A 16,083-nucleotide genomic window follows, 5' to 3' on the forward strand; every position below is an offset into this window, starting at 1 on the left:
GTAACATCATCCAAACAGAATTTCGAAATGGGAGACCTGAAATAAGGAGGAAAACTTACTAAATTTTTTAACGATAGCGGAAAATAAGTAAACTAAATCTATAGTGATGTTTAAAATTCATGAGAATTTCACTATGTTTATTTGAAACGATAGTTCTCTATTCTACTATTGTAAATTAATTGGTGATTTACTAAGAGTGGTACTGACACTTAGATGCTTAAATATTCATCACTGTAAAGTTCTAATTTGAAGGAGAATTCAGATAAAAAGGTATATTCTCTGTTCTCATTTCTTCGGCGAAAAAATTTACCTCTATTAATAACTTTTTGACTCTGAGTTACTTCCATTGGTGTAAAGGAAAATATTAAATGAACTACCAAACATAAATTTGTCAAGCCATAACTGAAGCTTTAAAAACCTGAATTTAAGTATCCATATAAAACTTGTTCAATGGGAGATCCAAGTCTTAGTACCAGTAGTTTTAAAGTTTACTAGAGGCTAAAAATGAATTTTGAAATGAAAAAAAATCATATTCAGCTTTTTTTCACTCTCTGGCAGCAATTGAATATTTGCTAACATTAATGGTATTTAAAAATGGTTTAATGACAATTTTAAAACAGTTTTCAAGTTCATATTAGTCAAGAAATTAAAAAAAAATTTCCACTAAAATTACTCCCGTCTTGACATGGCTTTTCAATATAATGGTTTTAAAAAATAAATATTTCTAAAAGTGTTTAATAGTTTTTAAATGAGACATATTTTGGCATGATATTACTGAACCAACAGTGAAAAGAATGTATTCACAACTTAACATAGTGAAATTCTTATAATTTTTTATTTACTGTTCTTAAAAATTATAAAACTACTTCTGTTTAATTCGTCTTAGATGAATTAAAAGATAAAAAATGTTACTACAGAAACTAATTTGGATAAGTAGGTACAGTAGAGCCTTGATTATAGAACTTATTTCATCTGAATATCAGCCCTGATTTTTTTTCCAAACTTGTATTCATATTATTGTTATTCTGCATATTTACTTGAAGGTAACAGCTTCTTTTTTTCCAAAGTATTGCAGCTCAAATGGTAATGTAATAGCAATTTATTTCATGAAAATAAATAATGCCATTGATACCAATTGTAAGAACAAAACTGTAAAAATTAGTATAAAACTCCAAAGTTTCATAAATGGTTTTGGTAGAATTAAAGGGAGGTAAATAAAGTATTTTTTGTGGGCAACAAATAAAAACTTTACTAACTGGGAATTCTTAATTTAAAACACCATGAAAGAGTAGCAATGTAACGTTAGTTTTAAAAACAATATCTCCATACACATAATTGAGAAGGAGACATATTTCAAATAATCATAATAGTATTCTAATAAATGGTACTATTATCAAAAAATAAGTTCAATTCTCGTATTTAATCCATGAAAAACGTTAATAAAACAATGAACGAATTTTTTAATTATGCAAGATAGGTTTGGTCGGGTGTATACAAAGTGACTTTGAATAATCAGAATCAAGACTCCACTGTACTAGATATATAAATTCAGTATTTTAAATTAAAATTACAAATTTTTTAATGCACTTCCATAACTTCAAAAACCAAAATTAAGTTTTGCATCAGATGTTTTTAATTATTTAACACTATGTAATATTGAACACTTCAAACAGTACATAGTGTAAAAAAAAAACTTGAAGATCTAACTTATAACTGACAATAGCTGGGTGGTATTACACCAAAGTTACTAAATTGAAAAGTCATAAATTTGCTTCAAATACATAAAAAAACTAATGATATAATTTTAAAATAAAGCAATTGAATTATGAAACAAAGAAATAAGCAAAATATTTAAAAACTTAATTTTTTTAAATTGTCCTATTAAATCTTTTATCCCCTACAAAAAAAAAGTAATTTATCAAAAAATGTGAAGAATAAAAATTTTAATACACTAGCTTCTACAAATTATTTCTTTTTTTTCTTCTTTCAAATTATTCATTTTAATTTCTTTTGGCAAAACGATATATTTATTAAATATAATTAAGATTTAACCCAATATTACTTTAATTTCTGACAATATTATACATCTGTAAAATATACTATGCATAAAGTGCCTTTAAAATTGTTATCACAGAAATATAATTGTTAATATTAAAATAAAAACTAATAAAACAAAATATACTATTAAACATTAAAAGACAATGTTTTTTATAAATTTCTTAATATAATTTGTTTTTTTCTAGATATCTAGAAATTTAAAACAGAGAATAAAGACGAAATTCTTTTTTCAGTCTTCTTCTAATGAGGTGGAAATAATGGATATGTTGACATTCTTCCGCTATTTTGATCACTTGAATTACGCCGAGAAACAGATGAAAGCCGATCTTGAATAGTTTGAACAATTATATTGATGGCAACTAGAAAATAAAATTAGTTTAAAACATTAAACATGAACAGTTAAATATATATTCAAATGAAAATTTAGCACATACTATAAATCAGTATGCTTTTAAGGCAAAATTTATAAAAAAAAAATTTTTTTTACTTTACTAATTTTAAAAAAGTATTAATAGTATTTTACGAAAGTACAACTTTTACAGTCGATATAAATATATGCCACAGTTACCTTTACAAATTTAAAGGTATAAGATACTAAATTAATTAAACAAGAATATTTCAGTAAAAATTGGTTATTATTAACTTCCCCATAAGTAAAAATCAAATTAATTTCAAAACACTTATAACATATTAACAGGAAGTTAAAACTGAAAATTAAATTGATAATTATTCTGAATGGAGTTAAATTACAGCACACTAAAAATTATAATATGCAGTAAGTACAAATATATTTTTTATGTAGCAGTTAAAATTCAAAATTGTATGGATTTTTACTCTGAACCCTTTTGAAATTGCAGAAAAAACTAAAAAAATTTAAATAACATTTAAAAGTCTAATTTGAATGAATAATTACACTTGCTTTGAAATTGCAGCAACCAAAAAATTTTAAAAAGTTATATTATTAAAATGAAATTTTTGATTTTGTGCAAAAGCTACAATTTACCGAGTCCTAGTTCTTAATAGTAATTTTAATTTGTTGAAACATGTGTTATTTATTCAACTCTAAGCAACAACAAATCGAAGTTCAAATGTCTGCTAAAATGTGGCACAGTTAAAACGTGTGTCTGAAAAAAAATTTAGTTTCTTTTTTTCACAAATTTCTAAGTATTAAGCTATTATTAAACTAAAATTAAATTAACTTTTATATATTGTTAATCAACAATTTAAAATTTATTCAATTGAGAAAACACCTTGAAATTAATTATTAAATTTGTAAAATAACTCTTCTTTCTGGGAGAACTTTAACCTCTAAACTATCCCTTTGACTGCACTAATATAATAAAGTATACTCTTAAGACTACTAAGTAAAAAAATGTTTTTAAAACATAGTTAAATACATTATTTAACTTTATATTTGTTAAATTTATCTATTACTTATTAATGAAAATCTATTAGTAAGATTAATTAAGAAAAATTTATCTATTCACCTATGTATAAAGTGTTTTGCAATCACCACTCTTAATATATATAAAATTGTTAAAAATTAATTTAAAAAAAATGCACATAAGAAAGATCACAAATTAAAATTTAAGCATGGAAGAATCAAAAAACGCTATCAATCATTGGTGAAATAAAATGGATTAAAAACATCAAAGGCTGATTGCCTGATTAAATTGATGGTACTTCTAATGTTTGCTCTCAAATCTTGTTTCCAATGGCAATCAAACAGGTTTTGATGTTTACAGTCTAACTTTCCTCAGTAGTGAGTCCTTATATTTTGAAAGTAATTTTTCTTTTCTTAAATATTAGCTTCAGATCCTAATATGTATACCCTCTTTACTTCATTTTTTAAGAGCATTGAGTCATTAATTATTTGGTCATTAAAAAATACCCCGCAATTCATAAATTTTCAAAAATTTATTTAGGGATGAAATGTTTTGCAAATTATATCTTATATGCATATATAGCTTAGAAAACATAAAATTTTATAAGACGTTCAAATTTAATTTTAATTTAATTCTTTTATTGAGAAATATTAGGATTTCAATGTAATTTTATTATAACAAAAACTCTAAAGTAATATGACTTGTATTCTACATTGTTTTAGACATCAGCAATCTCCATGGATCCAAATTTTAAATGAGAATCGCTTTACTTTACTGTGAACAAAATTATTTTTTGTGCAATATTGTTTTCTCGTTTAAGGTTTTAAATTAATCTTTTTCATGAATGATCAAGCATAGTTTAATAGATGTTATAATAAAATAATGCCAATGAAGATTTATTATTTATTTATTTTAAGAATTGAAAGAGAATAGTTATCAAAAATATTGAAATAATATAATTCAAGGAGAGCAGAAATATTTTACACATATACTATTTTTTCACCATAAACTCCCTTTTTTTAAATTTGAAAATAAAACTTAAAAATTAAATTTTTAATGTGAATAAAAAGAATAACACTATTTAAAGTTTTGAAATAATAATCATTAAAATATTATAGTTCACAACCTTGTAATATTGCCAACATGATTTTAATATTTCATACAAAAATAATGTCAAGCAAAGCTTTATTTATATCGAGAGTTAAAAGAAAATGGTTATAGAACATTTTAAAATAATATATTAACAGCAAAAATATTCTGCATCAGTATAATATTCTCACTATGAATTCCAATTTTTTCTCTTCACTCAGTGTTCTCAAACCAAATTTTTTAATAAGGATTAAAAGAATATAGCTATTTAAGGTTTTGAAATAATTTATTCATGAATAACAAAAATATTCTACATCAATGTATTCTCATCAAGATCACATTCATCAATTCACAAAATTTAGGTACAAAATTGTTTGGTAGACAAACAGTATGAAACCACAAGTGTAAAAATTTAAAAGTACAAATGGAATCAGTAAAAGTACTGAATTTAGTACAAATTACTGATAAATTAATAGCATTATTGTGCATACAGGAATGTATGGTATTGGTAATACTTTCCATTAAAATATTAAACATGTCAAAGCATTTTTCTATATACAGGATTAAGGAAATCTAATACGAAATTCATGATAGTATAAAAAATAATAATAAAAAAAAGGAAACACAATTTAATATAAATACAGTAGGAAAATCAAATTAATATAATTTGTTCATAGCATTATAGCTAGAAATCTTATTCAACTTGCTCCAAATATCATTCCTGATCATGTATAGAAAGTACATTTCAGTAACTTAATAGCAAGAAACAGCTTTGCTGTGCTAACTTAAAACGCAGTCAATATAACTAAAATCAACAGGAGCTATAAATTATTGAGATAAAATAAAATGCCCCACAACATGCAAATCAAGTCGAATTAATAGCATAGTTTATGCCTAACAAAGTAATAAAATTTTTCTCACAGAAAAATTTTTTTTTTCTTTTTTAAGATATGCACCAAAACATATAATTTAAGTCAATTTATAGAATTTACAACTTTTGTGAGAAATGTGCTTCACTCACAGAAAAACATTAAAATTTTTAAAGAAATGCACTAAAACAAGAACATGTAGTGTAAATTGAAATAATAAACACCTTAAAATGTGAAAAATGCATGTCAGTAAACATTAAAGTTTTTGAAGAAATACACTTAAACATGTAATTTAAATTTTAGTAATAATGTTATTTACATCTTAAATGTGAGGAGGAAACTTTTTTTCCCTCTCTTCGAAAAAATAAAAATTTAAGTATTTGTAGAAATGCACCACAATATGTAATTATGGTTAAATTTATATTATAATCGGCACCTCAAACTTTTAGGTTCTTCTGTCTTGGATAAACATATTGGATTTAAACAATTTATTGGGTAAGGGGTCAAAATGCATAAAACTACAAAATTGCATCTTCTTCAAATAAATAAAATGTTCAACAATAATGATTTAATAATGAATCCACTGATTAAAAAACATTATTTAAATTGTATTACAAATAAGCTTTACAAGTAAGTTTTTGAAGAAAAAAAAATATTAAAAATGTTGTTATTAATTTTTGAATAATAAATAAGATCAAAATATAAATTAAAAAATGCTTTGATCTTATTTAAGCTGAAAATTTAGGTCGATATTACATAAGAAGTTATCTTCAAACCTGATAAAGGATGCAGGATGATAGGAAATATCAGATAGGCAGGATGATAAGTTATTTAAAACTTAACCTAACAGGTCAGATGTAAAAACAGAAAAAAAAAGGAACAAGCAAAAAAAAAAAGGGAAAAAAGATCACTAGGTCAATTTGAGGTTACAGAAAATTTATTTATCGAAAAATAAATTCTCAGAGGTGCATTTTATAAAAAAAATTATATATTTAAAACATATATTTTTTGCATAACATATTTTTTGAAAATACACCATTTCTAAATTATTAAAATTATGTTTGCTTTGCTGTTAATATAATTTTAAATAAAATTTACGGCACTTTCCATTGTTTTCTTCTAAATTTACATTATTAAAATCATATTTCCTATGATTTTTTTTATCATGCTTCATACATGGTTTATTCCTATTGGTTAGTGTTGCATTTGACCTATAGTAATATGCTTGGAGTGATAAACACTGTTACATTAAGATCATAGTGTGCATGCATATATGTATGCCATGTATGTTTGGTGGTACCCATATTGTGAAAATTAAATTAACAATTTATAAATTCTTGAAAAAAAAGTATTAATGCTGTTTTTTTAATGAATCTATTGCTAGTTGATGATTAGTGCTTTTTTAGCAACAGCATTTCAGTGTGAAAAAAAAATGTCACAACAAAAATATAAATTGAAAAAAAATGAAAAATATTTTATTAATATATTGTGGAATTGAATCTCTTAAAAACAGAATATTGTAGAAAAAGAACCAAATATTGAAGAACAGAAGCTTCAAAAAATATTGAAGATCCTTGCTCTAAAGTCAAAATATTGTGAAACAAAATCTTCCATAGCCAAAATACTATGGAACAGAATTGCCAAAGAGCAAAATATTGTAAAATGGAATCTTCTAAGAAGAAAGTATTGTTGCAGTTTCTTTATAATCTTGATTTAGAACAAACATATCAATTAAAAATTTATTTCGATTCAAGTATTAAATTTTTTGTTTATAATGTAACTTTTCTTAATTATTTCGATTCAAGTATTAAATTTTTTGTTTATAATGTAACTTTCCTAAATCTAACCTTTTTCCCTTTAAATAAGAGGGGAAAAAGCCTGTAATAATTTTATAAAGTGGGTTCCCTTTAAATAACATAATATTTTTAGGCCCATATACATGTTAACATAATCACCAATTTATAAGCAAATATATATTTTTTATTTTTTCGTAAATTTATTAGCACAGATTGCTTTGTTTATAATGGAATTTGTAACCATTGTTTATTTCTTTTTCTTTTTTTTAAAGTACATATTCAAAAAAATTGTTTTTTCCTTTCCCAATCAATCATTATTTACCTACAATTTGTTTCTCAAAGTCTGTAAACATTAAAATGAAATAGCTCAAAATAAATTTTAACTAAGAAATGTTAGATAAGAAAATTAACAACTTTAAGAAATATATATGGAAAAAAATTAATGGTTATGTATTACGGCTTCATTTATATTTTCAATTTAGGGAAAAAAATAAAAATATCCCTTGAGTTTTCTAAGTGCTCAGCTTAGCACATAATAGAATGAACTAAAAAATATCACCCGTTAACAAGTTAAATTTATATTATTTTCATAATTCACATTTTTTAATGAATTTTTACACCATTATCGATACATTACAATACATTTATAATGCCTAAATAGTATTATACTTTTAAAATCCAGATAAATTATTCACACTTTATTAAAGATAAAACAAAATGCAAAAGAACAAAACAAAATTGAATTTTCTATGTATAAATTAAATTTATAACAAAAGAAATATATTTCAAAACATTTTAGAAGATTTACTTCAGTAAATATTTACTTAACTTTAGTAAGAAAAAGCTTAATGTTGGAAAGTTTAAACTATAAAATCCTCTAATTTGAAAATCATCTAATTTGAAAAAGATCTTATGAATTCATCCAAGAAACTAAATGTTTTAAAGTAAGTTTCAACTATATTATGGAAAACTGGGTAAGATACTGCAAATAAAAATATTTTAAACAATTAATTTAGAAAGTTAATCTGCAATTAGTTCATGAAGTGTCGAATGAAAAAAATGCAGTCAATAGCAATACGAAAGTGTTTAAAATTTAGCACATTAGCAATATTTTATAATATACTTAAAGCACTACCAGCAAAAAAGGTATTAATACCCAACACAAACTAGCGTGAAAAATATTTGTAGAGTGAATACTTTTACATATGGTATGTAAAAAGTCCCAGAACAGTTAAATATCTTAAGAATACACATTAGACATAAAAAAACTCACGTGATTATTATTGAACAAAAAGTTACATAAAAGATTCTAAAGTCAACCTTTCCAACCCTCATCCTAGGTGAAAAGTGGAGATCTACTTTATCTGAATTAAAAATCTCATTTCAGATTCATCAGCAAAAATTACACAAATCTGAACAATATTTTTTAATTTTTATGCTCATAGATGGCATTGAAATCACAAAAGAAAGAATGAAACATGAAAATTTGAATCAGAAATAAACATGAAATGGAAGATCAATTACTTTCATTATTTTAAAAACTCCAACTAGAGATATAAAACTGAGCAGTCCTTAACAGTCCCCAAAGCCTGGGGCTAAGAGAAAAGTTTGAAAATTATATGATAGTTTCATTTAAAACATTTAACACAAGTGTATCTTTTTTTTTTTAAATATATATATATATATCTGATGTGTATATACTAAGATATCTCCTTGATTCATCTTCCCACTTTGTGCTGGAAGTGTTATTTAGAAAGTTATGAACATATTTTAGCAGAAAAAATTTAGATCCTAAAAACCCTTGTGTCAAAATTATTGGCATCAGTTTTTTGATTTTAAAAAAGAAATTTTTTTTTGCTGATTTCACTTACTAATCATGTTAATTAACTCAACTTGTGATCTGCAAAAAAAAAAAAAAATGTGTTAAAAAAGCTAATTGTAAACTAAATAGTATATTTTTATAAACTGTGTGTCCTCTTACAATAACTTTTAAAAAGGAAAAATTATAAAATTTAAACATAATAAATTTAAGTTTTAGTAATTAGTACATTAGTGATTAGATTAGTATCACAATATTAGTTTATCATCACAATATTAAGTGTTAGTGATTAGTTACAATATTATTTTTATATATTTAGACTAGTCTAAAATTTTCAATTAAGTAAAACCAATTTAATGAAGTTATAAATATAGACATATATAAGTAAACACCTAAGAAACAGCTATAAATAAAGTATGTTATGTTTTATGAAACTAAATTAATTTTCTCCTCTCTTTATTGCTTATATTTGCATCATAATATAATAAAAACTATCTTAAGTCAAATAAGAAAATTTAATGAAAAATAAATATTAATTTTCATAGACACTATACTGATTTTATAAAAACTATATATATATATAAAAATTCAAAACAATTTCTCTTTGTATTTATTATAAACAAAAATATTTCACAAGAAAATATTAAAATAAAAAAAAACTGCATTATTTTATAAAAAGAATATATATATAGTAAATCAATTATGTTAAATAATATTAAAATTAACTATAAAAACTATTTACAAGACTACAACAATTTTTCATTATACTGATTTTAAGCACTAGACATAAAATTAACTTTTGACTAATACAGGAAAAAAAAACCAAGGAATGTCGATAATAAGTATTGCAAACAAAACATAGATCACTGCACAAAAAGAAAACTAATAACACACTTATAAACACAAGTAGTTTCCTGAAAAATTAAACATCTTATAATGCACATGAAACAAGCGTTTTCGAGAGAGAAAATATAATGTGGATTTAAAACTAGAAAATCTGTCAATAAATATAAAGATTAATTCATTTTATTTAATAATTAGATTTTAAAATTGATTTCAGTCAATAGATTGCACACTTTACAACATAAAATAAGTCATACTACAATTTTTAAAACAATCTTTTTATAATTTCTGTCGATTTTGTTACTAATTTTTCTAAAAGAAAATAAACAAATATGCATATACAGTAGGGAACCGATTATCCGGAACGATCGGGACCATCGCTATTCCGGATAACTGATTTTTCCGGTTTTCTGAATCGCTACAAAAAGCCGTTTTTTTTTACTGTTAAACCCAACTAAAAAAAAAGAAATTGGAAATAATCTTAAAAATAAGAAAAAACGATGAAGTAATACACTAATGATTATTTCCAAAATGGTGGTAAGGTAAACATCTTTAAAAAAAGAAAGAAAAATCTTACGAGGAAAAAAAATTTTTTTTTTTTAAAATGGCAAGAAAATTTATCGCATTTTGTTCCGGTTTTTTGGTTTTCCGGTTTTCTGATTTCCGGATAATGGGTTCTGTACTGTATAATAATACTAATTATTATGTACATTTTTTTCAATTTAGATCTGTGGAATACACATATAAAATTCACACACTTCAGACCACAACCACATTTTACACACATCACATAGGCAAATTTACTGATTTTTGTCAATAAAAATAACAAACAATCAGTTTTTTGTTAAGGACGACAGTTAGATAAGTAATTTTGCTGATGGCTGAACTACATCCCTGTCTTTATTGGACGACTGTCGAAGAAATTCTTGAATGTGCTTGACAATCAGATCTATAGCAACTAGAAAACAGGGGAGGGGAGAAGGGGTAACTTATGCTTGGTTACTGCTAACAATAATTAATTTTGAATTAAACTTTCAAAGAACTGTGGATAATAGTATAGGTAAAAAAAAATGTGGTTCATGCAACTGCAAGCAAGACTGTAAAGTATTTATAAAATTTAAGCAATGATAAGTTTATAAGATTGTTTTAGGAAAGGAAATTTCATTAGTCTCACTATAATAAGAAAAGTCATGGATTTAAAACAATTATAGAGTTTGATAATAAAAGGTATTTGATTTTCTTTCAAATGTTTAGCATCAGCACACAAAACAAAACTATTATTATTGAATTTTAAATTATTATTAAATCATTCCTTGAATTGAATTACTTAATGATTGAGACTTAGCAAAGCAACATTGTTGTTTAATGATATTTACAGCTTTAGTGGCTGTTTTTACAAGTTATCTTCCAATAGGCCAAATTATTTTACATTATTATTTTATATTTGGACCAATAAGGATGTTAAGAAAAATTAGCACAATCAGATTAAAGCTTAAATGTATATTCCTTGGTTTCAATGATGTAAAAAGCCAAACTTTATTAATTAACAAAATTTTAAACCAGTTTTTTTTTTAGAATTTGTAATTTGAATAAGAAATTTTTAAAAGTTTATCATAATTTTTTTGTCAATTTAAATCAAAATAAATTTTAATTTTAAAATAAAATGAACATTTGTAGGACATATCTTAGTAAAAAAATAGTATTTTATTTACTTGCTTTTGAGCATCGTTAATACGTCTTAAGTTATTGATGGATAGGTCTAAAGCTATGTATTTTTCTTTAAAAGACAAACTGCCATTTTTAAAGGAATATTTTTAATATTAATTCGACTATGAATTAATGAAACATTAATTTTTTTAGCTTAAAGTTTAAGATAATTTCAAAATACATACAGAACATAAAATAATCAGCCAAACCAAACTTTGTTGCAAGTTTTTCGAAACAGTTTATAACTTCATTAATTAAAAAGAAAATTATAAAGAATCTGTGATGTATGTTTATGTTAAAGCTAATAAGAGTTTTATAAATAAAAAAAAATTTGCATACTTCCTTTTTGTAAAATTTTAAAACTGCTTTTAATTCAAGTTAAAAAAACAGAAATGCTAATAAAAACCATAAATATGCAGCCGCAATATTAAAATAACTAAAAACACTTCAATCGAACAACAACAAAAAAAGGAAACTAAACTTCTAAATGTGATTAGGGTTTTTGAGTACTCAATAATGGCGTAATAGCAAGTATTTTTTCAATCTTCTTTCTTACATTTGTATGTAAGAAATTAGCATATACAATAAACAACAGATAATGATCTATTAGAATGAACATGTTATACACAACTAAAAATCAATGCAATAAAAATATTAATTTCACAACATGATGGTTTTTAAAAAGGAAAATAAATATTCTATATTTAACAATAAATAATGTTAAAAATAGAGTTTCTTTTACCTTCATTATCAGCTCCCCTGGGAATGATAACATCAGCATATTTTTTAGTCTAAAAACAAAGGATATTTATATTAATACGTAAATACTCTATGCATTGCTAAATATATTATAAAATTTAAACAGTGAAAATCTAGATTTCTTCAGCAATACTTAATTAGTGTTACCATTGAAATTTGTATAAGTTGACCACTTGCAGAGCAACGTATAGAGGGAAAGAGAGAGCCATTGCTGTTTTTTAACCATGTTATTCTTACGTAAGGTTATAAATACATTATTATTTAAGTTAATAATGGTCAATGTCATATTGGTCAACTTAAAAAGAAGTTTTAATTAGTTCTTATTACTATTTCACGAATTCAGTAAAATACTAATACAAAATAAAATATCATACAAAATGTCCTAGAAAGTTTTTTTCTTGATGGTCAAGTTATAAAAGGTTCAGAGTAGCACTCAAGAACACTCCCAGACAAATTTGATTTATTTCAGTGGTCAACATACAAGATAGACAGGTGGTCAGATTACAAAGGTTTTGCTCAAGTTTACTATATAGAATAAATTATCTTCTTGATTATTGAGATCAACTGACAAGGGTGTGGTCAACTTGACAAGTTTCACTGTACCATTAAAAATCATATTAAACACAATCTTAACATTTCCTTAAAATATTAATTTATCTAAAGAAATTTCATTGGTTGAAAGAGTCCCATTTTGACAGGTGATCATTTTGAAAAGTTTCAGTTCTTTTTTTCAATAATGATTTCTGCTTTTTAAATATTGTATAGAAATTATAATGTCAACTTTGCTAAATTTTAGAAACTGTCAATAATTAAATGCACAAAATTAATAATAATTTAATAATCTGAAGAACTGATTACATAAATCAACAAATTAAATAAATACAAATCCAGCTATTCTCAGGAAAGGAATTCAAACCATTCAGTTTATATTCAATCAACTAAATCAGTGGTGCGCAAACTTTTTTCGACCGCGACCCCTTTTGTAGAGAGAAAATTTTTGGCGACCCCTAGAGATAAATGTTCACAAATACGATGTATATTTCGAGCATTTCTTTCGTTTCATCGAATAAAAACATCATCATATTTGACTCATATTAATTTTATTTATAATTTTAAGAAAATACTTTTTGTATAACACAAAAATCAGTAAATTGCCCTTTAATGAGATGTATGTGGCTGCAAGTTTCTAATTATCTCATCGATGTTTGGATGTATGTTGCTAATTGCAATTCGCATATTATATTCAGATTTTAAACGCGAGTGGTATTTAGTTTTTATTGAAACTAGTTTGCTAAATCCAGTTTCAGATAAATACATTGATGCAAATTGTATTAACACTCTGATGGCATTCTTGCATAAAACGGGATATTGTTTTTCCACGGATAGCCAAAATGTTTGGCAAGGCTGAGTCTTAAATTGATTTCGAAGAGTATAATCACTAATCAGATCTATCAATTGCTCTTTCTCACTAATTTGAAGCGTTGAACTGCATATGTCAAAGGAAAATGGATCACGAATACAACCAAGATCGTTTTCAGGAAAATCCTCGAATCTTCTCGAAAAATTTTTCTTTAACTTTTCAATGTGATTGGGAATGATGTTTTTAAATGTAAATATATCTATATTGTTTTCCTTGATAAAATCATTAAAGCAAGGGAACATGTTGGTGTTGTTTTTATTCAGTTCAGTTTGCCAGAGACTAAACTTATTCTTAAAAGCTTGAATTTTACTGGCTGTAGTTATGATAGTTGAATTCTCACTCTGCAAGCTCAAATTTAAGTCGTTAAGTTTTTCGAAAATATCAACTAAATAGCTCAGCTTCCCTAGCCAAACTTCATTGATATAATAACTTGCCAATCTATGTTTCTTTTCGATTTAGAATATGTACAATTCATTTCTCAAATTAAATATCCGTCGTAGTATTTTCCCACGTGAAAGACTTCGATGCGTAACAGTAATTTCTCATACGTTGAGCCCATCTCATTGCAAAGTATTGAAAAGAGACGGCTGTTGGATTTAATGTAGTTAATTGAACTAACAGCGTCTTGTAATACGTTGTGCAACTCTTCATCCATATCTTTTGCAACAAGAGCTTGCCGATGAATCATACAGTGATTAAATACCATATGAGGTGCCACCTTCTGAATTAAGCCTCTGAGCCCTTTATTCGAACCTGTTAATGCTGCAGCACCATCAGTACAAACCGCAACACAGTTTGCCCAGGTAAAGGACTTTGTTTCAAAATATTCATTTATTACTTCGAATATTTTTTCTCCAGTTGTTTTTCCTTCCAAATTTTTGCAACATAAAAACATTTCTGTTATATCTTCATTAAAAATAAACCTAACGTAAATAATTAGTTGTGACATTTTAGTAATATCGGTAGTCTCGTCCAGTTGTAAAGCAAATACAGATGAATTTTGTATGCGTTTTATGACTTCTGACTCGATATTTCGTGACATTTCGGAAATCCAATTGCAATTAAACAGTGAGTGATGGCGCTTCACTCTTTATATGTACACTGTATGGTATGCAGCATGCAGGGATAATGCATTTCATAAAAATTTGGCGACCCCCAAAAAACTTCTGGCGACCCCCACAGGAGTCGCGACCCCTAGTTTGCGCACCACTGAACTAAATGAATACAAACTGACATATTAAAAGTATCCAAGTGTCATAAGGGACATTGTAATTTTAATTATTCAAAGAAATTGAATTAACTGCATTATTTTAATAACCCTTATTTTAAATTTTAGTAATGATATCAATTTTTTAAGAAATAGTTAAAATCATAATATTAACCTCATTCAAAAAATTTTGTCATTACAATTTAAATGAATGTAAGATATGCAGTTCACATTCATTCCACTAAACATGTGTAAGCAATTCAGTTTGTACTAATCAAATTTATAAGTAGAGTCAATTTTGTCAATGTACTGACTGAAGTAGTGATTTTGATATTTAGTAATGAGTAAAAATCAAGATATTTATTTTATTTGAAAAATCTTTGTAATTGTGACTGAAAATTTAAATGAAACAAGTTATTCAGGTTAAACCATTCAACTAAATGAATGTAAGACATTCAGTTATGGAAATTAACAATTTAATGAGCAAAAAGGAAATCTGAAGCTTTTAATTAAGAAAAAAAAACAGACTTATACCACAACTGCGAACTTTCAATTAAACTTTTCCAAGTTTGGAAAAAAAATTTTATATTGAATACAGAATATTCATCTTTAGAATTTTATACTGAACTAAAATTTACTTACTACAAAATAAAATGTAGCAACGCTATAATTAAATTCAAATAACTTAATAAAAATGCAGTTCCTGAAAATTTCACTGCAGTCTTTAAAATAATATCAGTACAAATTATTTATATGTAGCATGGTTTTATGCAAAATTGCTTACACATATTGACTGCTGTTTTTTTTTTCTTCTCACACTTAACTATATGTCACAACCTTTGGTTTCAGGTTGTGATTATTGTCAATTCTACAATATTTATTTTCTTTACAAAGTAAAAAAAAAACAATAAATACATAAATTAACTTATTAACAAAAGCAGGAATAAAATATTAAATATAGTAAACTAAATACAAAAGTACAAATATCAAAAAATAAACAAAATAAGGATTAAAAATATTCTTATTTCTCTCCGACTAAGACTACTTTTGGATTAACCTAGTAGTAACAATATAACTAGGATATTGGATTAACCTAGTAGTAACTAAGTAACAACCTAGGATAGAAAACTC

At 24.9% G+C, this 16,083-nt stretch overlaps 1 protein-coding gene across 2 annotated transcripts in view; it reads right to left on the reverse strand.

The window, feature by feature from the left end:
* Positions 1-1,968: 1,968 nt before the first annotated feature.
* Uck (Uridine-cytidine kinase) overlaps positions 1,969-16,083 on the reverse strand; it is a 33,940-nt gene continuing 19,825 nt past the window's right edge. Inside the window, exons 6-7 of one of the 2 annotated variants that reach the window (XM_016068408.5) lie at positions 12,309-12,357; positions 1,969-2,417 (exon numbers count right to left, since the gene is read on the reverse strand). In XM_016068408.5, the coding sequence (XP_015923894.1) occupies positions 2,299-2,417; positions 12,309-12,357 (168 nt within the window). In that variant the 3' untranslated portion in view covers positions 1,969-2,298. Of the gene's footprint in view, positions 2,418-10,229; positions 10,818-12,308; positions 12,358-16,083 lie in introns of those variants that run through there. The other variant, XM_043052467.3, reaches the window with a different exon arrangement.

Source organism: Parasteatoda tepidariorum, chromosome 10 (assembly GCF_982258835.1).
Source record: "Parasteatoda tepidariorum strain Cologne lab strain chromosome 10, Ptep-v5.0, whole genome shotgun sequence".
Classification (NCBI taxonomy): Eukaryota; Metazoa; Arthropoda; class Arachnida; order Araneae; family Theridiidae; genus Parasteatoda; species Parasteatoda tepidariorum.